Consider the following 24,649-nt stretch of genomic DNA (forward strand, 5'->3'; position numbering starts at 1 on the left):
TCTGCCTTTCCTCAAACCCACCAAAAGCAACCAATTACAACTCCTCACTCCAATCTGATCATCTCCTCGTCATCACATGTCTGAACCATCTCAATTTTGTTTCACTTATTTTATTTATCATAGAGTTCATACAAATCTTGTCCCAAATATCTTCGTTCCCGTTGTTATCTCTCCTAATATATTCACGTATTTTTCTCTAACATTTCAATTTTCATGTACTTTTATTTTCTGAACGTGTGCGCAAATTCTACATCATGTCAGTCAGTTTTGTTGGACATATTCCAATTGTCAGCTTCCTTCTTCTTCAACATTAGGTACATATATAAAGAATGTTAATTGCCGCTAAAAATATAATTTAATAGTAATATTTAAATTATTACCGCTAAAAATCATTATTGATATAGTAAGTGTCAATTAAAGATATAGCTATATTTTTCAATTCTTTTTGTAATTCTCCATAAAATCACCATTATATAGAATAATGGGTATTGATTATAAATATATATTAAAAAAATGAATTTCAATGTTAATGTTATTTAAAACGATAGGAAAAATTGAAAATTATTTGAAATTAGTTATATATGATCTAAACTTCACATAAAAAGAAATGTTTGAAATTGCACTCTTTATTTCGTATCGAATAATCTTAATGACAAAAAATTATGGTTGTTTTATTGAAAAAGTTATGATTTTTGAAAAGAGTTTGTTTTATTTTGAAGATTATTTTCGACTTTTAAGAAGTCGCCACTTAATTTTTAAAAAAAATCAAGAAAACTCTGTTTCTAAACAACTTAAACAGAAAAATTGTTTTGAAACTATTTTTAGGGGGTTCGGGATTTTTATTAGTGTCTTAGGAAGGTGTAGGCACCTAAGACGCTCCGCTTAATACGGTTTTCCGGCGATTAACAATTTGACTATTATTTAGACTTTGCGAATTTTTTAAAAAAAGTTAGATTTCTTAAATTTGAACAAGCTTACAAAATATTATTATTTTAAGATTCTTGTTAAAGTTAAACTTTTTAAATCTTAACTCTAAGCAAACTTCAAATTTAAACACCTATCGCTTTAAAGTTCAATTTTACGTTTTAAGTTCGATAAAGTAAAAGGCGTTCGATGGGGTTTGGAGTTTCTAATCCTAAACTAACGACATTTAAACAAAACGTAAACAAATAGCAAAGAGGGATGGAGAGAGAGATTTGGGTCCAAGTTTTCGGGTTCTGTTCGCCTTGACCGAAACTTGGACCCACCTGCTTTCGGGTTTTTTAACCCATTTTTTCTTTCTTTCGTACCTGTCCTAGTCTAAACATACAAGAATAAATACAAGGAAAGTAAAAATGACAAGGGCTTATGCCCAAAATAAATACAACTTAATAAATAAATAAAAAAAATCTTCTAATACGCCTTCCTCAAGCTCCTTCGATCGAATTTTTGCATGCCTGCTGCCATTCATATTTTCACACCTATTTAAGGTATAATGTCTGTGTATATCAGTGTATACAGGCAAATCATATTCAAAACTAAGTAAGCCAAGACACAGTTCAGCCAAAATAAGGAACTTTAATCTTCATAATAGCCATCACAGAATCAGCTAAGCAAAAATCGCTAACCTCCAAATTTTTAAACACTCACAATCCTCCTCTCTGAAATTTTCAACCAAAATCTTTTTTTTTTTTTGTGAGTGATTGGCAATATATATAGCCATTTGACGGATGGAGAGCGGGGGGAAATCCTGGAAAGACTTGGGGGTAATATCGATATTCCATCCCCCATTTTGAATTCGAAACGAGTGAGAGGAGAAACGACAAGAAACAGCAGGTGTCCGTTGCTAAATCCTCCATCACGCGCGATGAGAGACGCGTGAGGGAGAGACGAGAGGGAATTGGATTGGATTGAAATTAAAGGGGGAAAAAATGGACTTGGGTTGAGGGGAATTGGGCCGATGGAGTGGGCTGGCAATCAATTTGGGGCTGAAAATAAGGAGTAAAAACAAAGGGGCCCAAATGAGTTAAAATTAATAAATAGTCAATTGATTTAAAATAAAATGAATTTGGTATAAATTTTTTGACGAGCTTGTTTATTTAGTAATATAATTATTTAGATTGTAAAATAGTGATTCGAAATATAACCAGTTTAACATAATACTTTCTAAACTTAAGATATTTTGAGATGATTTTTTTTTTGAATAATCGTAAAATATACAAATTATAAATGGAAATATTTATAATATAATATATATATATTATCTAAAGGTTATAAGAAATGACAAAATTACTCAAAATAACGCGAACTTTATATATTTTCCTTAAAACTAATTATTTTAACTTTGTTTGGAAATTTAAGATGCTCGAAAACTAATTTATACCGTCGCGGGTCAAAATTGGGTGTCAACGGTAAAAAGAAAAATGATCTAGAAATATTTGTTTGGTACAATAATAACATATTTAGCAATTATAAATGGAGTAGCATCTTTTGACTTCTTTTGAAGTCTTCGATATATTTCCTTAATTTTGTTTTAAATTGTGATTCTACTAGTACTAAACTAAACATAAATAATGAAGGAGAAAGGGTCAATTAAATCAAATATTCCGAATATTTATACACCTTCCACTCTTTTATCAATACTTTGTAAACAATGTATTTAAGAAAAAATTTATTAATATAAATATTAAATTACTCATAAATCAATTTGGACTATTTGTCAGCCCAATATTTCTCAGCCCTTAAAAATTAGGAAACTATCTTCCCTCTCTTTATTTATAAAAAAATTAGAGTACTTGATTAAACAGTATATAATATATAATATTATATTATAAATATTTATGTTCCAATAAAAAAATTAAAATGATGGGCCGATCCACCAAGCCCACATGGTTAACCATTCCACAACCTAATCATGTTAGATCGGTCCGATCCAACCTATCAAAATACCTAAGGGATATACTAAAGTCGAGTTCTACATAATTCTTCTCTTTGATCCGTCCTCATCGACTTACCGTCACAATCTACAGCTAGAAAATGCTAAGAATTCCCAATACTTTTGAAAAAAGTATAAGCATCTAAAATAAATAATTCTATTCTTTTAAGCGGTTAGTAATTTATGTTATTAGCAAAAAAGAAAACTACCACTTCAATTAAGTGCAACACAGCAAATAGCACTAACACAAATGTATACTATGTGTTTCACAAATTGACTTTTGCATATATTCCCTTCTCTCTATCCTTTTCTAATAAGGAATCTAAAAATTGGGATGACATGATCAACCCTCTAGCGGTCAATTATCAACGTACGTTAAATTTAAAATATTAATAAAAATACGATATTTTATCAAAAAATTATATATATTCAAGACGTTCTTAACGAATACATTTTGAAATTTTATATATATATATATATTGATAAATATCGAACACATAATTTTCCAATTAAAAATGGAGATTCTTATCATCCAAACAACTCTTCTGATCGACCTATGTTAGTAAACACTAGCCAGAAGGAAGTAACTAAGAAAGTGGAGAACTTTAGTAGTACATATTCCCTTTGTTGATTCCTTTATTTCTTTGTCGGTCCACTAACGCCTTTTATCTTTGCCACAACCTACCTCCACAAGTGTGTGTATATATATATATTGTGCTCTTTCATCTCAAAATATTTCCAACTCCTCGAAATTAAGCATATTAATATTTCAATGGCTAAAGTTCACCCAAACAAGTCAAATTATCTAAGTACAACTTCTTCATCATCTTTTTCTTCTATTATTCCATCTAACTTTTATGTGAGTCCAAGAAGAGAAACATTCACTTTGTGGATGAAATCTCTAGTCTACCATGGAAATGGATGTACTGTTTATGACTCAAATGGAAATATTGTTTATAGAATTGACAATTACAATAGTAAACGTAGCAAAGAAGTTCATCTTATGGATCGCAATGGCAAAGTTCTCTTCTCGATTCGAAATAGGGTAAGTTCTAAGTACCCTTCACCTGTTTATTTACTTAATTATATTTTCAACGATACTGATGTATTATTATTATCATTATTTTTCCGCAGAAAGTTCCGGTATTTGGACATTGGGATGGCTATAAATGGAGTTATGATGGAATTACTAGTAAAGAAATGCCATGGTTTCAAGTGAAGAAAATCCATAATGTTCTTAGAGGAGAAAATGTGAACTGTTATAGTGTTATATTGGGATGTAATTCTGAAGCAACTTGTTATAACATTATTCTTGCCGCAAAATCTATCAAGATTGTGAACCAACATGGCCGACTTGTCGCAGAGGTAAATAATCTGTCAGATCACCTAAAAGATAACTATATATGTAATTGTTCGTAATCTCGAAACAAGACATATAACATGTGTATATGAGTACTAATAGTGTTAGTGAATTTTATGTTTATTTTCAGGTAAAACAAAAACAAGCAAATTCAGGAGTATTATTGGGAGATGATGTATTGACATTGATGGTGGAACCTCATGTGGATCAATCATTAATTATGGCTCTTGTCACTGTTTGTGGTCTAATCCATCACAAAATTTGATTAGTACTTGTTAATTAGTAGTACTAATATAAGTTTCTTCCTAGTTACCTTTTTCTAATGGAAGAATAATAATTGTAATCACTATCTTCCCTTAGTTCTTGGAAACAGGGAAAAGAGAAGTTATTATAATTTGTACCTTGAGGAATGAGTTGTTTAGATGTAAATCTTGTGATTAAAGTTGAAGTGTACAACTCTGATGTGATAGACTACCTAACCATTTCATAATTAATGAAGTTAATTATAGTTTGTGCCTTGAAGAATGAGTTGTTTATATCACTTTTAATTGTTTATATCACTTTTAATGAAAGACCAATTTATGTGCACCTCGACAATTTCATCAAATACTTGCTAGACTGCTACCTACTACCAGTACACATCAGATACCTCTACTTATGTAAGCTTAAGCAGCATCTAACATTATTTTATTTGCATTATTCTGGTAAGTCAAGTTGTCTCTGTGTGACTATAGGTCACAGATTCACTCCGTTGAAGAAGCCACTAATTTTCGTATTAGGGTAGACTGTCTACGCAATAAACTTCTTAATGATCAAATAGCTAGTACAAATTTTCTTCTAAACTTACCAAATAATGAAAGATTTCTGTGCATGAAATATGAAACTGAAAAAAGAAAAGAACTCTTGATAAACAGAAGACATTAACAAGTGAAAATACTCTTACACAACTTGTAAGTGAGACATATTAACCTATATGTTGTAAACTAATTTACATTCTTGTATAATATCTAGGGCTAAAGTCAAGCACTATATGCTAGAAACAAAATATTTTCAAAAAATGAGAAAAAAGGGAAACATCCCTCGCCAATATACATTTATTTTTTAAAAAATTTATTTTGTGTTGATACAATTCACATTTAATATTCTGGCAGAAAAAGAACCAGATTTCATTACTCTGTAATTTTTTTGTTTGATACATTTAATATTCACACATACATTCACATGTATACATCTGGAGTGATTTACATGTATCTAAGATATCGGATATATGAAAGAGTGGTGAGCGTGATGGGAAAGAAATAAACGAAATTAACTATATATCCAAGATACATGCGAATTTACTTGGTTACAATGTATCTAAAACAAACTACACCTAAGTTTGATACCATGTATCCCAGATAAACATATACATATATCTTAATGTACTTGGAGGCATCAAAATCTGATAAGATATATAACATTACAAATTAAAGTGTATCGAAATTATTAGCTCCTAAACTGATGAGATTTCCATAAATTTCTCTTAAATTCTATTATAAAGCTATTCTTAATATTACGCGATGTGAATTAACTATAGCCGATTATAACTTAAAAGAAACTGACTTGGTCCATATATCAATTATAACATGAAGTAATTGACTTGGTCCATATATATATATATTCATAGACATCCATATCCAGTATTAATATTCTATAATGTAAAATACTAATACACTATCTTAGGACAAATTAAGTCCTATGAACATGTGTTAATATACTTATTCCTTCTACTTTTAAGCCATGTGGTTCAAATTCTTTTTAAAAATTATTTTAGTGCATTATTTTGTAGGAATAAATATGAACATTGTAAAGTAAAAATATTGGAATATGATTTCATATCTTTTCAGTTATTAGGTGAAGAAATTAGACTTGATTCTCTTCATCAATTTATTCTTTAGACATTCTTACCTTTTCCATTTCCATTTACCTTCCAAAGCGTGAATTACAATAATTTTAAATCTATATCAATTTATGTTATATCGTTTATGTTCCAAGTGAAATATATATCAAAGAAGTGAATTTAGATTTTCAAAATATTAAAAGTGAATTTAAAATAAATAAAATATTATTGAAAATACTAGAAATCAGAACTTTAGAATTCATGCTTTTGAAGATTTCAAGAGATGAGAGCCTTGAAATTGGCACGAATTCGCTCTCTATAAAATAATTTTATCCGCAAATATTTAATGATACTATCAAAAAAAATTATCTAATATTTTTTGTTTGTACAATGATAACATATCTAGCGATTATAAAAGGAATTAGCATCTTTTTAAGTCTTCCATATTATTCAATAATTTGTTTTAAATAAGGATTTTGGCACATTGATTCTACAACTAATAAACTAATCACAAATAATATAGGAGAAGGCTATGGGTGTCAATTAAATCAAATATTCCTATGTACGCAATAGTTAATACTCTTCTATTGACTTTGTCAAAACGTATTTGAAGAAAAAAAAAATTTCTCAACGCATAGAATATATTAGTGGAAAAATTATCTAAATATACAAATTATTTTAACATATTTAAAAAAAAAAATTGTCATTCAAAAAATTCTTACTCACACATTCTCAAATGCATCACTTTACAAGATATATCGGGACATAAATGATGTATCAAGACATTGAGTGATGTATTCGAGATCCAAACGCAATGCATGAATGCTTAGAGATGTCTTGCAAGTTATATCTTGCAAGGCATAACTAATCAGTTCCTAAAAAGTATGTTAATAAAGGCGTAACTTTAATTTCAAAACCGATAAAATTATAAAGCATAACTTATTTTTATATAATTTTATCGAATAATAATATACAACTCATACCACACACAATAAAATTCTCTAAATTTTTACTTCATGAAATTAGGTCATATATATCTAAATATATTCTAACTCTAAATTTTTTTATTAAATAAAAAATAGATAAAAATTAAATATCACCCCGAAAAAGAAACAACAATCCATAAACTTATAGCAATAACACTATTGTATTGAAAGTGTCAACCGTCAAATTTCATTAATATTTTGCTCTTTCGAAAATTGACTTCTGCACATATTATTCCCTTCTTTCATTGTTATTCATTCCTTTGTACTCTTCTTTTTTTAAAAAAAATAAAAATAAAATATATATATATATATATATATATATATAATAGAGAGAGAGGAAAATTAAAAGGAAAGTCATGTTTTAGTGATCAATTTTTCTCATATATTTTTGTCAGAGCGTCATTATAAATATTTGCTTAATTTTCGACTAATTCCATGAGAAAAAATAGCATATTTTATTGTAGTAAATTTGGAGATCATAAATATTTTTTTGGGGGGGATATATCGACGCAATATAATTGAGGTTTGTATAAAATAACATGTTGACCACAGGGGCGGACCCACATGGGGCTGTTCGGGTGCTCGAGCATCCATTAAGCTCATATCGAATTATGTATATTTATATCAAAATTAAGGTAATATCCTATAAAATAAAAGTCGAGCACCTAATAAATAAATGTATTAGTTGGCATGGTGGTTGGAAGTGGGTTCTCAAGGTTTTATATTGCTAAAAAATGCCCAGATTCAATTCCCTGTAATTACATTCTTTTTATTTTAAAATCAACTCTTTTCTTTTTACCTTTCCTTTTTCCCCCTTTCACAAATTGTCGTATTTCTAATTTTTCTAAAACAAAATTATTTTTTGAAGATTATTTTTCTTTTTGATTTTTTTTTGGCTATTTTATATAAATATAATTATTTTTTCTTTTGACAAGTATTAAATTGATACATTTATATTTATGATAGATAGCCTCAAAAGTAACCTCGATCTTAAAATCTTGAATCGCTTACTTCTCATTTCTATTATGTAACTTAATCTCCAAAAAAATATAAACAATCATGATCTTTCATTACTGTTAACTTTTTCTTCTCATCAATCTAATTAGAAAAAATAAAAGGAAAGGAAAAAAATGTGTTCTAGCGCCTTTATTTCAGTTTTTCAATGTAAAAGCGAAAGAGTCTTCCTTCCGTTGGTTTGTCTTTTTGGTAACTACAATTGTATGTGAAAGTATATTGATTCTCCTCCTTTTTTTTTTGAACCAATTCAAATATTTCGATTGTCTATTGCATTAAAAAAATAACACCTATTTGGACGAATTTTAGCTCGTAGTTACACTCTTTGATTGATATAAATTGAAAATGGTGAACACCCATAGTTAAAAGTTTCTGTATCCGCCACACTGAACCACTATAAAAATAATCTAAAAGGTGTAAGTTAATATATTACACGTTTCAATTGCCATTCTCTAGAAGGAAATAACCAAGAAAGAGGAAAATAGAACATATTATATTATGCATGCATGAGTATATTCCCCTTTTTTTCTTTTCTTTTGTAAGTGTGTATATATACCCCTTCCTATTAAAATCTTCTTCAACACAAAATATTTCCAATTCAAATTTTCTAAATTAAACCTAGCTAATTTCAAATGTGTCTAGAGTTTACTCAAACCTAAGAACAATTAATATTTTTAATTATGTAAGTCCAAGAAGAGAAACATTCACTTTGTGGATGAAATCCCTAGTGTACCATGGAAATGGATGTACTGCTTATAACGCAAATGGACAAATTGTTTATAGAATTGACAATTATAATATTAAACGGAGCAAAGAAGTTCATCTTATGGATCACAATGGCAAAGTTCTTTTCTCGATTCGAAATAGGGTTTGTACTAAGTACCCTTCACTTGTTTATTTACTTAATTATATTTTCAGTGATACTGATGTATTATTATTATTATTTTTCCGCAGAAAGTTCCGGTATTTGGACATTGGGATGGCTATAAATGGAGTTATGATGGAGTTACTAGTAAAGAAATGCCATGGTTTCAAGTGAAGAAAATTCATAATGTTCTTAGAGGAGATAATGTGAATTATTATAATGTTATATTGGGATGTAATTCTGAAGCAAGATGTTATAACATTATTATCCTTACCACAAAATCTATTAAGATTGTGGATCAACATGGTGGACTTGTCGCAGAGGTAATTAATCTGTCAGATCAGCTAAAAGATAACTACATGTAGTTAAATTCATAATTGGATGGATTAGTATCAACTAATATAATCATGTATATTAAGCTAAAAAATGTTCACTGACTTTGTGTTTATTTATAGGTAAAACAAAAACAAGATAGTTCAGGAGTATTATTTGGAGATGATGTGTTGACATTGGTGGTGGAACCTCATGTGGATCAATCATTAGTTATGGCTCTTGTAACTGTTTGTGGTTTAATCCATCATAGAATTTGATAATTAGTGGTATTAATTAATAGTAATTAGTACCTTTTTCTATTTGGAATAAATAATTGTGATCTCTATCTACCCTATGTTCTTGAAAATAGGGAAAATAGAAGTTTATTATGGTTTGTACTACCTTGAGGTTTGAGTACTAATGTGTACAATCTAATAAAATAAATTAATTTGTACGTATTTTGACTATTTCATCAACAAATATTATATAATAGCTCTACTCAAGGAAGCTTAATCGCTACTAGAAAATAAGAAATAGTGATGAAAAAAATATTATAAATGATTAATTATAAAATTCTCATAGTTATATGAATATATCTATTACTTTCAGATCAAATTGGTGTCCTACAAATTAAATATGTAAATTTGTGTGATAACAATAATAATATATTAAATGTAACTTTATAATAAATTTCTATGACAACAATAATAATATATTTAGTGTAACTTCATAAATAAATCTTGGAAAGGGTGATGTGCATGCAGCCTTATTCCTGTCTTATGAAGATAGAGAGACAATTTATGTATGTTAAACTCTCGAATATAATAAAGAAAATATAACTTAAAAAAATAGAGAGAATACCAAGTAACGCCAACATATAATAGATAATCTAAGCAAAGAAAATAACATGTAATAATAAAACATTAAAATGTAGGAGAAAAAAAATACTAGTACCTCTAATAAAGGAAACTAGACACCGCGACTATCTACTAATCTTCTAGTTAATTAATTCCTAACCTCCACATCCTCCAATCTTGAATCGTGCCCTCATCTCCTCGATAAGTTGCAGATATTTAAATCATGTCTAATCACTTTTTTCTAATACTTCTTCGGCCTGTATCTACCTCTTTTCTTAGACCCACCAAAAGCAACCAATCACAACTCCTCACTGGGTCATCTCCTCATCATCACATGTCCGAACCATCTCAATCTCGTTTCACTTATCTTATTCATCACTGAGGCCATATACATCTTGTCTCAAATATCTTTATTCCTAATCTTATCTGCTCTAGTATATCTAGATATTTTTCTGAAAATTTCAATTTTCGATACTTTTATTTTATGAACATGCACGCAAATTCTACATCGTAAACAATAACATTAATTTTCACGTTATGTAATCATTTATATCATATTCTAAACCCTTGATGTGATATTTTTTCAATAACATAAAGTAGTTGACTAGTTGTCAAAATATCTATTCATAGATATCTATGATTAGTATATATTAATTCTCTTCGATTTCATGTGTACCTATCAATGTAAAAAAGCAATAGTATGTACACTTTTTTGGAACAAATTGATTAAGTCAAATAAACTGTATTAATAATTTAATATACTTATTCCTTTTATTTATCCAAGTATTTCGAATTTATCTTTTATGAATTAATATTTAAATGCTTAAAAGATAAAAGAAAACACAAAAAAGTAAAGATAATGGAATAATTATTCATATCCCACCAGTTTATAAGATGGAATTAGACTTGATGCTCTTCATCGGTATGTGAATTGCACTAATTTTACTTTTTCTTTTACATGGTATCGTTTAATTTTTTTTACTTTACCATTAATTCAAACATAGAATTTTAAGTTCGTTAAAATAAAATGTATGTATTTAATATTATATAAAAAAATATTATAAATGATTATATTAGTTATTTAAAATATTAAAAAACATTAAATAAATAGTAGTAAATTCTAACTCGTTTAAATCTCAAAAATTGAATGATACAATATAAATTAGAACAGTGAAGCAGTTTTTTTTTTGAACTTACGACAATATTTTGATCGATTTTTAGGTATCTCAAACTATTTCTGCTAGCTTCATTAAGCATAAGTTTTGAGACTACTTTGACGTGCAGCTAATTAACATAATCACTACAAAAAAAATTAGTGGCAATAATAGATCACATTTGTAAAGCATACTAACGTTTTTATCATAGTTATCTATACAAAGAGTGTTAACTGTCGCTTAAAATATATATTTAATAACAATATTTAAATATTACCACTAAAAATTATTATTGATATAGTGAATGTCAAATTAAAGACGTAGTTGTAATTCTCCGTAAAATCACCATTTTATAAAATAATGGGTCTTGATTTTAAATATATATCAGAAAATGTGAGTTTCGAGTGTTATTAAAAACATTAGGAAAAATTGAAAATTATTCAAAATTAAGTTATATATGATCTAAACTTCACGTAAAAAGAAATGTTCGAAATTACTTGGCATCGAATAATTCTATTAACAAAAAACTATACTAATAAAAAAAATGATTTGTTTGGTACAATAATAACATATCTAGCAATTATAAATGTATTAGAATATTTTGACTTCTTTTAAGTCTTCCATATATTTCCTTTAATTTTTTTAAATTGTGATTTTGGCACATTGATTCTACTACTAAACTAAACAAATAATTAAGGAGAAAGGGTCAATTAAATCAAATATTCCCAATATTTATACACCTTCCACACTTTTATCAATTTAATTTTTTTTAATTAATATATATCAATTTGGACTACTTGTCAGCCTAATATTTCTCAATCCTTTAAAAATTAGGAAACCCTCTTCCCTCTTTTTATTTATAAAAAAAATTGGAGTACTTGATTAAATAGTATATAATATTTAATATTATGTTATAAATATTTATGTTCAGATTAAAAAATTAAAATGATGGGCCGATCCACCAAAGCCCACATGGTTAACCATTTTAAAACCCGTCAAAATGCTAGATCGATCCAGCCTAACCTATCAAAATATCTAAGAAAGGTGCGAAAATAATGTACTAAAGCCGATTCATATTAAGAATTCTACGTAGTTCTTTTCTTTGATATGTCCTTATCGACTTACCCTCACAATCTACAGCTAGAAGATGCTAAGAATTTTTAACACTTCGAAAAAAGTATAAGTATCTAAAATAAATAATTTTAATTTTTTAGCGGTTAGTAATTTAAGTTAGTTAGCAAAAAAAGAAAACTGCCACAGAAAATTAAGTGCAACACAACAAACAGCACCAACACAAATGTATTACTATATGCTATTATAAATGTCAATCGTCAATTCTCATAAATAAATAATAATATATACCTAGCTGTTTCACAAATTGACTTTTGCATATATTCCCTTCTTTCTATTCTTTTCTAATAAGGAATCTAAAAATTGGGATGACATGATCAACATTCGCAAACATGTGATTTAGCGGTTAATTATCAATATATGTTAATTTTAAAATACCATTCAAAATACAATATTTTGTCAAAAAATTATATATATCCAAAATGTTCTTAATACACAATTTTCCAACTAAAAACGAAAGTTCTTATCATTCGAGCAACCCCTCTGATAGTAAACACTAGCCAGAAGGAAGTAACTAAGAAAGTGGAGAACTTTAGTAGTACATATTCCCTTTGTTGATTCCTTTATTTCTTTGTCGGTCCACTAACGCCTTTTATCTTTGCCACAACCTACCTCCACAAGTGTGTGTATATATATATATTGTGCTCTTTCATCTCAAAATATTTCCAACTCCTCGAAATTAAGCATATTAATATTTCAATGGCTAAAGTTCACCCAAACAAGTCAAATTATCTAAGTACAACTTCTTCATCATCTTTTTCTTCTATTATTCCATCTAACTTTTATGTGAGTCCAAGAAGAGAAACATTCACTTTGTGGATGAAATCTCTAGTCTACCATGGAAATGGATGTACTGTTTATGACTCAAATGGAAATATTGTTTATAGAATTGACAATTACAATAGTAAACGTAGCAAAGAAGTTCATCTTATGGATCGCAATGGCAAAGTTCTCTTCTCGATTCGAAATAGGGTAAGTTCTAAGTACCCTTCACCTGTTTATTTACTTAATTATATTTTCAACGATACTGATGTATTATTATTATCATTATTTTTCCGCAGAAAGTTCCGGTATTTGGACATTGGGATGGCTATAAATGGAGTTATGATGGAATTACTAGTAAAGAAATGCCATGGTTTCAAGTGAAGAAAATCCATAATGTTCTTAGAGGAGAAAATGTGAACTGTTATAGTGTTATATTGGGATGTAATTCTGAAGCAACTTGTTATAACATTATTCTTGCCGCAAAATCTATCAAGATTGTGAACCAACATGGCCGACTTGTCGCAGAGGTAAATAATCTGTCAGATCACCTAAAAGATAACTATATATGTAATTGTTCGTAATCTCGAAACAAGACATATAACATGTGTATATGAGTACTAATAGTGTTAGTGAATTTTATGTTTATTTTCAGGTAAAACAAAAACAAGCAAATTCAGGAGTATTATTGGGAGATGATGTATTGACATTGATGGTGGAACCTCATGTGGATCAATCATTAATTATGGCTCTTGTCACTGTTTGCGGTCTAATTCATCACAAAATTTGATTAGTACTTGTTAATTAGTAGTTTAGAAGTACTAATGTAAGTTTCTTTCTAATTATTTTTTCTAATGTAATAATAATTGTAGTCACTATCTTCCCTTTGTTGTTGGAAACAGGGAAAAGAGAAGTTTGTACCTTGAGGAATGAGTTGTTTAGATGTAAATCTTCTGATTAAAGTTGAAGTTTACAACTCTATAATCACTAAATTTGGAATAACATCTTACTGATGTGATAGATTACCTAACCATTTCATAATAAATGAATTTTCCAACTTTTGGGATAGTGAATCACTTTCGACCACCGTGTTGTTCAGACCATCTTGTGTGCATCTCGACTATTTTTAGTTAGACTGCTACGTATTACCAGCACAAGTATTAGATAACTTTACTTATGTTAGCTTAGGCAGCATCTAACATTATTGTATCTGCATTATTCTGGTAAAATTATCTCTGTATGACCTATTGGTCGCAGATTCACTCCGTTGAAGCAACTAATAATGTGTGTATTAGGGTAGACTGTCTACGAATTTTCTTTTTTTTTTACATACCAAAGAATGAAAGATTTCTCTCCATGAAATATGAAACTAAAAAAGAAAACAACTCTTGATAAGCAGAAGACATAAGTCTAGGGGTGTACATGAGCGGGTTAGTTTGGGCTTTTTTAAATATCAATTTAAATTATTCGTATAAAAAGTTTAAATTTATATACCAAACCAAACTAATAAAATTCGAATTTTTTTGGGGTTTTCAACCTTGGGTTGGTCGGATTTTTCAAATACTAAACCAAATCATTGTCTCAAATTTTTAAATTTATACATCAATCCAAACTAATAAATTTCGGATTTTTCGGTGAAGTTTGCATACAAACATATAATTAACTTTGCTCCAAATATTTCTTTAGTCCAATCAAAATACAATTATCTAAAGTGTTTTTTAAAAAAACCAACACAAAATATTGGATGAGTATTGATGATACAAAAATATTCAATAAAAAATAATAATGAAATTATCATATAAAATAAATATTGTAAAGTCATAATGAAAATAATCATAATTTAAAAGTACTAAATCATGCTAAAATAAGTTTAATAAGTATAAGTTACATTACTAAGTATTTAAAGAAAAATAAAATTAGATTATGTATATTGTCTAAACCAATGTAAAACTAAAGAACAAATATTCAATACCATTGTCATTCTTAGTGTTGAATTGATTTTTTTTATATTAGTATTAATTTGCTTTTGGTTTAAGTTTTACTATAATTATCAACATTTATGAACTATAATCTTTATTGGACCATTTCGAATTCTAAGTTTAAACTTGAAATAATATATTAAAAGATAAAAACTATGAAATAATATAAGAAACATTTAAAATGATATCAAAGTAAATATTTTTATATATAAAATAAAATTTTAAAAATACATATATAATGTCGGATTAATTTGATCTCGAATTGATTTTTTTAGTTGAAATCAAACCAATCCAAATATAATCAAAAAAATTTTCAATACCACATCATTAGTCAGATTTTATTTTTCAATTTAACTCAATTTATTAATTTAATTTAACTTTTAATTCGATTTTGTACACCCCTAAACATAACCAGTCAAATACTCACACGAACAAGTGAAAATGTTCTTACACAACTTGTAAGTGAAACATATTAACCTGTGAGGTAAACTACTTTACAATCTTTGTATAATATCTAGGGCTAAAGTCAAGCACTATATGCTAGAAACAAAATATTTTCAAAAAATGAGAAAAAAGGGAAACATCCCTCGCCAATATACATTTATTTTTTAAAAAATTTATTTTGTGTTGATACAATTCACATTTAATATTCTGGCAGAAAAAGAACCAGATTTCATTACTCTGTAATTTTTTTGTTTGATACATTTAATATTCACACATACATTCACATGTATACATCTGGAGTGATTTACATGTATCTAAGATATCGGATATATGAAAGAGTGGTGAGCGTGATGGGAAAGAAATAAACGAAATTAACTATATATCCAAGATACATGCGAATTTACTTGGTTACAATGTATCTAAAACAAACTACACCTAAGTTTGATACCATGTATCCCAGATAAACATATACATATATCTTAATGTACTTGGAGGCATCAAAATCTGATAAGATATATAACATTACAAATTAAAGTGTATCGAAATTATTAGCTCCTAAACTGATGAGATTTCCATAAATTTCTCTTAAATTCTATTATAAAGCTATTCTTAATATTACGCGATGTGAATTAACTATAGCCGATTATAACTTAAAAGAAACTGACTTGGTCCATATATCAATTATAACATGAAGTAATTGACTTGGTCCATATATATATATATTCATAGACATCCATATCCAGTATTAATATTCTATAATGTAAAATACTAATACACTATCTTAGGACAAATTAAGTCCTATGAACATGTGTTAATATACTTATTCCTTCTACTTTTAAGCCATGTGGTTCAAATTCTTTTTAAAAATTATTTTAGTGCATTATTTTGTAGGAATAAATATGAACATTGTAAAGTAAAAATATTGGAATATGATTTCATATCTTTTCAGTTATTAGGTGAAGAAATTAGACTTGATTCTCTTCATCAATTTATTCTTTAGACATTCTTACCTTTTCCATTTCCATTTACCTTCCAAAGCGTGAATTACAATAATTTTAAATCTATATCAATTTATGTTATATCGTTTATGTTCCAAGTGAAATATATATCAAAGAAGTGAATTTAGATTTTCAAAATATTAAAAGTGAATTTAAAATAAATAAAATATTATTGAAAATACTAGAAATCAGAACTTTAGAATTCATGCTTTTGAAGATTTCAAGAGATGAGAGCCTTGAAATTGGCACGAATTCGCTCTCTATAAAATAATTTTATCCGCAAATATTTAATGATACTATCAAAAAAAATTATCTAATATTTTTTGTTTGTACAATGATAACATATCTAGCGATTATAAAAGGAATTAGCATCTTTTTAAGTCTTCCATATTATTCAATAATTTGTTTTAAATAAGGATTTTGGCACATTGATTCTACAACTAATAAACTAATCACAAATAATATAGGAGAAGGCTATGGGTGTCAATTAAATCAAATATTCCTATGTACGCAATAGTTAATACTCTTCTATTGACTTTGTCAAAACGTATTTGAAGAAAAAAAAAATTTCTCAACGCATAGAATATATTAGTGGAAAAATTATCTAAATATACAAATTATTTTAACATATTTAAAAAAAAAAATTGTCATTCAAAAAATTCTTACTCACACATTCTCAAATGCATCACTTTACAAGATATATCGGGACATAAATGATGTATCAAGACATTGAGTGATGTATTCGAGATCCAAACGCAATGCATGAATGCTTAGAGATGTCTTGCAAGTTATATCTTGCAAGGCATAACTAATCAGTTCCTAAAAAGTATGTTAATAAAGGCGTAACTTTAATTTCAAAACCGATAAAATTATAAAGCATAACTTATTTTTATATAATTTTATCGAATAATAATATACAACTCATACCACACACAATAAAATTCTCTAAATTTTTACTTCATGAAATTAGGTCATATATATCTAAATATATTCTAACTCTAAATTTTTTTATTAAATAAAAAATAGATAAAAATTAAATATCACCCCGAAAAAGAAACAACAATCCATAAACTTATAGCAATAACACTATTGTATTGAAAGTGTCAACCGTCAAATTTCATTAATATTTTGCTCTTTCGAAAATTGACTTCTGCACATATTATTCCCTTCTTTCATTGTTATTCATTCCTTTGTACTCTTCTTTTTTTAAAAAAAATAAAAATAAAATATATATATATATATATATATATATATATATATAATAGAGAGAGAGGAAAATTAAAAGGAAAGTCATGTTTTAGTGATCAATTTTTCTCATATATTTTTGTCAGAGCGTCATTATAAATATTTGCTTAATTTTCGACTAATTCCATGAGAAAAAATAGCATATTTTATTGTAGTAAATTTGGAGATCATAAATATTTTTTTGGGGGGGATATATCGACGCAATATAATTGAGGTTTGTATAAAATAACATGTTGACCACAGGGGCGGACCCACATGGGGCTGTTCGGGTGCTCGAGCATCCATTAAGCTCATATCGAATTATGTATATTTATATCAAAATTAAGGTAATATCCTATAAAATAAAAGTCGAGCACCTAATAAATAAATGTATTAGTTGGCATGGTGGTTGGAAGTGGGTTCTCAAGGTTTTATATTGCTAAAAAATGCCCAGATTCAATTCCCTGTAATTACATTCTTTTTATTTTAAAATCAACTCTTTTCTTTTTACCTTTCCTTTTTCCCCCTTTCACAAATTGTCGTATTTCTAATTTTTCTAAAACAAAATTATTTTTTGAAGATTATTTTTCTTTTTGATTTTTTTTTGGCTATTTTATATAAATATAATTATTTTTTCTTTTGACAAGTATTAAATTGATACATTTATATTTATGATAGATAGCCTCAAAAGTAACCTCGATCTTAAAATCTTGAATCGCTTACTTCTCATTTCTATTATGTAACTTAATCTCCAAAAAAATATAAACAATCATGATCTTTCATTACTGTTAACTTTTTCTTCTCATCAATCTAATTAGAAAAAATAAAAGGAAAGGAAAAAAATGTGTTCTAGCGCCTTTATTTCAGTTTTTCAATGTAAAAGCGAAAGAGTCTTCCTTCCGTTGGTTTGTCTTTTTGGTAACTACAATTGTATGTGAAAGTATATTGATTCTCCTCCTTTTTTTTTTGAACCAATTCAAATATTTCGATTGTCTATTGCATTAAAAAAATAACACCTATTTGGACGAATTTTAGCTCGTAGTTACACTCTTTGATTGATATAAATTGAAAATGGTGAACACCCATAGTTAAAAGTTTCTGTATCCGCCACACTGAACCACTATAAAAATAATCTAAAAGGTGTAAGTTAATATATTACACGTTTCAATTGCCATTCTCTAGAAGGAAATAACCAAGAAAGAGGAAAATAGAACATATTATATTATGCATGCATGAGTATATTCCCCTTTTTTTCTTTTCTTTTGTAAGTGTGTATATATACCCCTTCCTATTAAAATCTTCTTCAACACAAAATATTTCCAATTCAAATTTTCTAAATTAAACCTAGCTAATTTCAAATGTGTCTAGAGTTTACTCAAACCTAAGAACAATTAATATTTTTAATTATGTAAGTCCAAGAAGAGAAACATTCACTTTGTGGATGAAATCCCTAGTGTACCATGGAAATGGATGTACTGCTTATAACGCAAATGGACAAATTGTTTATAGAATTGACAATTATAATATTAAACGGAGCAAAGAAGTTCATCTTATGGATCACAATGGCAAAGTTCTTTTCTCGATTCGAAATAGGGTTTGTACTAAGTACCCTTCACTTGTTTATTTACTTAATTATATTTTCAGTGATACTGATGTATTATTATTATTATTTTTCCGCAGAAAGTTCCGGTATTTGGACATTGGGATGGCTATAAATGGAGTTATGATGGAGTTACTAGTAAAGAAATGCCATGGTTTCAAGTGAAGAAAATTCATAATGTTCTTAGAGGAGATAATGTGAATTATTATAATGTTATATTGGGATGTAATTCTGAAGCAAGATGTTATAACATTATTATCCTTACCACAAAATCTATTAAGATTGTGGATCAACATGGTGGACTTGTCGCAGAGGTAATTAATCTGTCAGATCAGCTAAAAGATAACTACATGTAGTTAAATTCATAATTGGATGGATTAGTATCAACTAATATAATCATGTATATTAAGCTAAAAAATGTTCACTGACTTTGTGTTTATTTATAGGTAAAACAAAAACAAGATAGTTCAGGAGTATTATTTGGAGATGATGTGTTGACATTGGTGGTGGAACCTCATGTGGATCAATCATTAGTTATGGCTCTTGTAACTGTTTGTGGTTTAATCCATCATAGAATTTGATAATTAGTGGTATTAATTAATAGTAATTAGTACCTTTTTCTATTTGGAATAAATAATTGTGATCTCTATCTACCCTATGTTCTTGAAAATAGGGAAAATAGAAGTTTATTATGGTTTGTACTACCTTGAGGTTTGAGTACTAATGTGTACAATCTAATAAAATAAATTAATTTGTACGTATTTTGACTATTTCATCAACAAATATTATATAATAGCTCTACTCAAGGAAGCTTAATCGCTACTAGAAAATAAGAAATAGTGATGAAAAAAATATTATAAATGATTAATTATAAAATTCTCATAGTTATATGAATATATCTATTACTTTCAGATCAAATTGGTGTCCTACAAATTAAATATGTAAATTTGTGTGATAACAATAATAATATATTAAATGTAACTTTATAATAAATTTCTATGACAACAATAATAATATATTTAGTGTAACTTCATAAATAAATCTTGGAAAGGGTGATGTGCATGCAGCCTTATTCCTGTCTTATGAAGATAGAGAGACAATTTATGTATGTTAAACTCTCGAATATAATAAAGAAAATATAACTTAAAAAAATAGAGAGAATACCAAGTAACGCCAACATATAATAGATAATCTAAGCAAAGAAAATAACATGTAATAATAAAACATTAAAATGTAGGAGAAAAAAAATACTAGTACCTCTAATAAAGGAAACTAGACACCGCGACTATCTACTAATCTTCTAGTTAATTAATTCCTAACCTCCACATCCTCCAATCTTGAATCGTGCCCTCATCTCCTCGATAAGTTGCAGATATTTAAATCATGTCTAATCACTTTTTTCTAATACTTCTTCGGCCTGTATCTACCTCTTTTCTTAGACCCACCAAAAGCAACCAATCACAACTCCTCACTGGGTCATCTCCTCATCATCACATGTCCGAACCATCTCAATCTCGTTTCACTTATCTTATTCATCACTGAGGCCATATACATCTTGTCTCAAATATCTTTATTCCTAATCTTATCTGCTCTAGTATATCTAGATATTTTTCTGAAAATTTCAATTTTCGATACTTTTATTTTATGAACATGCACGCAAATTCTACATCGTAAACAATAACATTAATTTTCACGTTATGTAATCATTTATATCATATTCTAAACCCTTGATGTGATATTTTTTCAATAACATAAAGTAGTTGACTAGTTGTCAAAATATCTATTCATAGATATCTATGATTAGTATATATTAATTCTCTTCGATTTCATGTGTACCTATCAATGTAAAAAAGCAATAGTATGTACACTTTTTTGGAACAAATTGATTAAGTCAAATAAACTGTATTAATAATTTAATATACTTATTCCTTTTATTTATCCAAGTATTTCGAATTTATCTTTTATGAATTAATATTTAAATGCTTAAAAGATAAAAGAAAACACAAAAAAGTAAAGATAATGGAATAATTATTCATATCCCACCAGTTTATAAGATGGAATTAGACTTGATGCTCTTCATCGGTATGTGAATTGCACTAATTTTACTTTTTCTTTTACATGGTATCGTTTAATTTTTTTTACTTTACCATTAATTCAAACATAGAATTTTAAGTTCGTTAAAATAAAATGTATGTATTTAATATTATATAAAAAAATATTATAAATGATTATATTAGTTATTTAAAATATTAAAAAACATTAAATAAATAGTAGTAAATTCTAACTCGTTTAAATCTCAAAAATTGAATGATACAATATAAATTAGAACAGTGAAGCAGTTTTTTTTTTGAACTTACGACAATATTTTGATCGATTTTTAGGTATCTCAAACTATTTCTGCTAGCTTCATTAAGCATAAGTTTTGAGACTACTTTGACGTGCAGCTAATTAACATAATCACTACAAAAAAAATTAGTGGCAATAATAGATCACATTTGTAAAGCATACTAACGTTTTTATCATAGTTATCTATACAAAGAGTGTTAACTGTCGCTTAAAATATATATTTAATAACAATATTTAAATATTACCACTAAAAATTATTATTGATATAGTGAATGTCAAATTAAAGACGTAGTTGTAATTCTCCGTAAAATCACCATTTTATAAAATAATGGGTCTTGATTTTAAATATATATCAGAAAATGTGAGTTTCGAGTGTTATTAAAAACATTAGGAAAAATTGAAAATTATTCAAAATTAAGTTATATATGATCTAAACTTCACGTAAAAAGAAATGTTCGAAATTACTTGGCATCGAATAATTCTATTAACAAAAAACTATACTAATAAAAAAAATGATTTGTTTGGTACAATAATAACATATCTAGCAATTATAAATGTATTAGAATATTTTGACTTCTTTTAAGTCTTCCATATATTTCCTTTAATTTTTTTAAATTGTGATTTTGGCACATTGATTCTACTACTAAACTAAACAAATAATTAAGGAGAAAGGGTCAATTAAATCAAATATTCCCAATATTTATACACCTTCCACACTTTTATCAATTTAATTTTTTTTAATTAATATATATCAATTTGGACTACTTGTCAGCCTAATATTTCTCAATCCTTTAAAAATTAGGAAACCCTCTTCCCTCTTTTTATTTATAAAAAAAATTGGAGTACTTGATTAAATAGTATATAATATTTAATATTATGTTATAAATATTTATGTTCAGATTAAAAAATTAAAATGATGGGCCGATCCACCAAAGCCCACATGGTTAACCATTTTAAAACCCGTCAAAATGCTAGATCGATCCAGCCTAACCTATCAAAATATCTAAGAAAGGTGCGAAAATAATGTACTAAAGCCGATTCATATTAAGAATTCTACGTAGTTCTTTTCTTTGATATGTCCTTATCGACTTACCCTCACAATCTACAGCTAGAAGATGCTAAGAATTTTTAACACTTCGAAAAAAGTATAAGTATCTAAAATAAATAATTTTAATTTTTTAGCGGTTAGTAATTTAAGTTAGTTAGCAAAAAAAGAAAACTGCCACAGAAAATTAAGTGCAACACAACAAACAGCACCAACACAAATGTATTACTATATGCTATTATAAATGTCAATCGTCAATTCTCATAAATAAATAATAATATATACCTAGCTGTTTCACAAATTGACTTTTGCATATATTCCCTTCTTTCTATTCTTTTCTAATAAGGAATCTAAAAATTGGGATGACATGATCAACATTCGCAAACATGTGATTTAGCGGTTAATTATCAATATATGTTAATTTTAAAATACCATTCAAAATACAATATTTTGTCAAAAAATTATATATATCCAAAATGTTCTTAATACACAATTTTCCAACTAAAAACGAAAGTTCTTATCATTCGAGCAACCCCTCTGATAGTAAACACTAGCCAGAAGGAAGTAACTAAGAAAGTGGAGAACTTTAGTAGTACATATTCCCTTTGTTGATTCCTTTATTTCTTTGTCGGTCCACTAACGCCTTTTATCTTTGCCACAACCTACCTCCACAAGTGTGTGTATATATATATATTGTGCTCTTTCATCTCAAAATATTTCCAACTCCTCGAAATTAAGCATATTAATATTTCAATGGCTAAAGTTCACCCAAACAAGTCAAATTATCTAAGTACAACTTCTTCATCATCTTTTTCTTCTATTATTCCATCTAACTTTTATGTGAGTCCAAGAAGAGAAACATTCACTTTGTGGATGAAATCTCTAGTCTACCATGGAAATGGATGTACTGTTTATGACTCAAATGGAAATATTGTTTATAGAATTGACAATTACAATAGTAAACGTAGCAAAGAAGTTCATCTTATGGATCGCAATGGCAAAGTTCTCTTCTCGATTCGAAATAGGGTAAGTTCTAAGTACCCTTCACCTGTTTATTTACTTAATTATATTTTCAACGATACTGATGTATTATTATTATCATTATTTTTCCGCAGAAAGTTCCGGTATTTGGACATTGGGATGGCTATAAATGGAGTTATGATGGAATTACTAGTAAAGAAATGCCATGGTTTCAAGTGAAGAAAATCCATAATGTTCTTAGAGGAGAAAATGTGAACTGTTATAGTGTTATATTGGGATGTAATTCTGAAGCAACTTGTTATAACATTATTCTTGCCGCAAAATCTATCAAGATTGTGAACCAACATGGCCGACTTGTCGCAGAGGTAAATAATCTGTCAGATCACCTAAAAGATAACTATATATGTAATTGTTCGTAATCTCGAAACAAGACATATAACATGTGTATATGAGTACTAATAGTGTTAGTGAATTTTATGTTTATTTTCAGGTAAAACAAAAACAAGCAAATTCAGGAGTATTATTGGGAGATGATGTATTGACATTGATGGTGGAACCTCATGTGGATCAATCATTAATTATGGCTCTTGTCACTGTTTGCGGTCTAATCCATCACAAAATTTGATTAGTACTTGTTAATTAGTAGTTTAGAAGTACTAATGTAAGTTTCTTTCTAATTATTTTTTCTAATGTAATAATAATTGTAGTCACTATCTTCCCTTTGTTGTTGGAAACAGGGAAAAGAGAAGTTTGTACCTTGAGGAATGAGTTGTTTAGATGTAAATCTTCTGATTAAAG

At 27.7% G+C, this 24,649-nt stretch overlaps 5 protein-coding genes across 5 annotated transcripts; all 5 read left to right on the forward strand.

The window, feature by feature from the left end:
- Positions 1 to 3,600: 3,600 nt before the first annotated feature.
- On the forward strand, positions 3,601 to 4,799 carry LOC138338087 (protein LURP-one-related 11-like). The gene is made up of 3 exons (XM_069288629.1): positions 3,601 to 3,959; positions 4,049 to 4,279; positions 4,405 to 4,799. The coding sequence occupies exons 1-3, from the start codon at positions 3,687 to 3,689 to the stop codon at positions 4,537 to 4,539; spliced, it is 639 nt and encodes a 212-aa protein (XP_069144730.1). The 5' UTR covers positions 3,601 to 3,686; the 3' UTR covers positions 4,540 to 4,799.
- Positions 4,800 to 7,829: 3,030 nt separating this feature from the next.
- On the forward strand, positions 7,830 to 9,608 carry LOC138338072 (protein LURP-one-related 11-like). The gene is made up of 4 exons (XM_069288547.1): positions 7,830 to 7,855; positions 8,796 to 9,021; positions 9,108 to 9,341; positions 9,474 to 9,608. The coding sequence occupies exons 1-4, from the start codon at positions 7,830 to 7,832 to the stop codon at positions 9,606 to 9,608; spliced, it is 621 nt and encodes a 206-aa protein (XP_069144648.1).
- A 3,474-nt stretch (positions 9,609 to 13,082) lies between these two features.
- On the forward strand, positions 13,083 to 14,196 carry LOC138337716 (protein LURP-one-related 11-like). The gene is made up of 3 exons (XM_069287989.1): positions 13,083 to 13,444; positions 13,534 to 13,764; positions 13,890 to 14,196. The coding sequence occupies exons 1-3, from the start codon at positions 13,172 to 13,174 to the stop codon at positions 14,022 to 14,024; spliced, it is 639 nt and encodes a 212-aa protein (XP_069144090.1). The 5' UTR covers positions 13,083 to 13,171; the 3' UTR covers positions 14,025 to 14,196.
- Positions 14,197 to 18,281: 4,085 nt separating this feature from the next.
- On the forward strand, positions 18,282 to 20,060 carry LOC138338073 (protein LURP-one-related 11-like). The gene is made up of 4 exons (XM_069288548.1): positions 18,282 to 18,307; positions 19,248 to 19,473; positions 19,560 to 19,793; positions 19,926 to 20,060. Exons 1-4 carry the CDS (start codon positions 18,282 to 18,284, stop codon positions 20,058 to 20,060), a joined length of 621 nt encoding a protein of 206 aa, XP_069144649.1.
- Positions 20,061 to 23,534: 3,474 nt separating this feature from the next.
- LOC138337717 (protein LURP-one-related 11-like) lies at positions 23,535 to 24,500 on the forward strand. Its single transcript, XM_069287990.1, has 3 exons — positions 23,535 to 23,896; positions 23,986 to 24,216; positions 24,342 to 24,500. Exons 1-3 carry the CDS (start codon positions 23,624 to 23,626, stop codon positions 24,474 to 24,476), a joined length of 639 nt encoding a protein of 212 aa, XP_069144091.1. The 5' UTR covers positions 23,535 to 23,623; the 3' UTR covers positions 24,477 to 24,500.
- The last annotated feature ends 149 nt before the right edge of the window (positions 24,501 to 24,649 follow it).

This window comes from Solanum lycopersicum, chromosome 8 (assembly GCF_036512215.1).
Source record: "Solanum lycopersicum chromosome 8, SLM_r2.1".
Taxonomy (NCBI): domain Eukaryota; kingdom Viridiplantae; phylum Streptophyta; class Magnoliopsida; order Solanales; family Solanaceae; genus Solanum; species Solanum lycopersicum.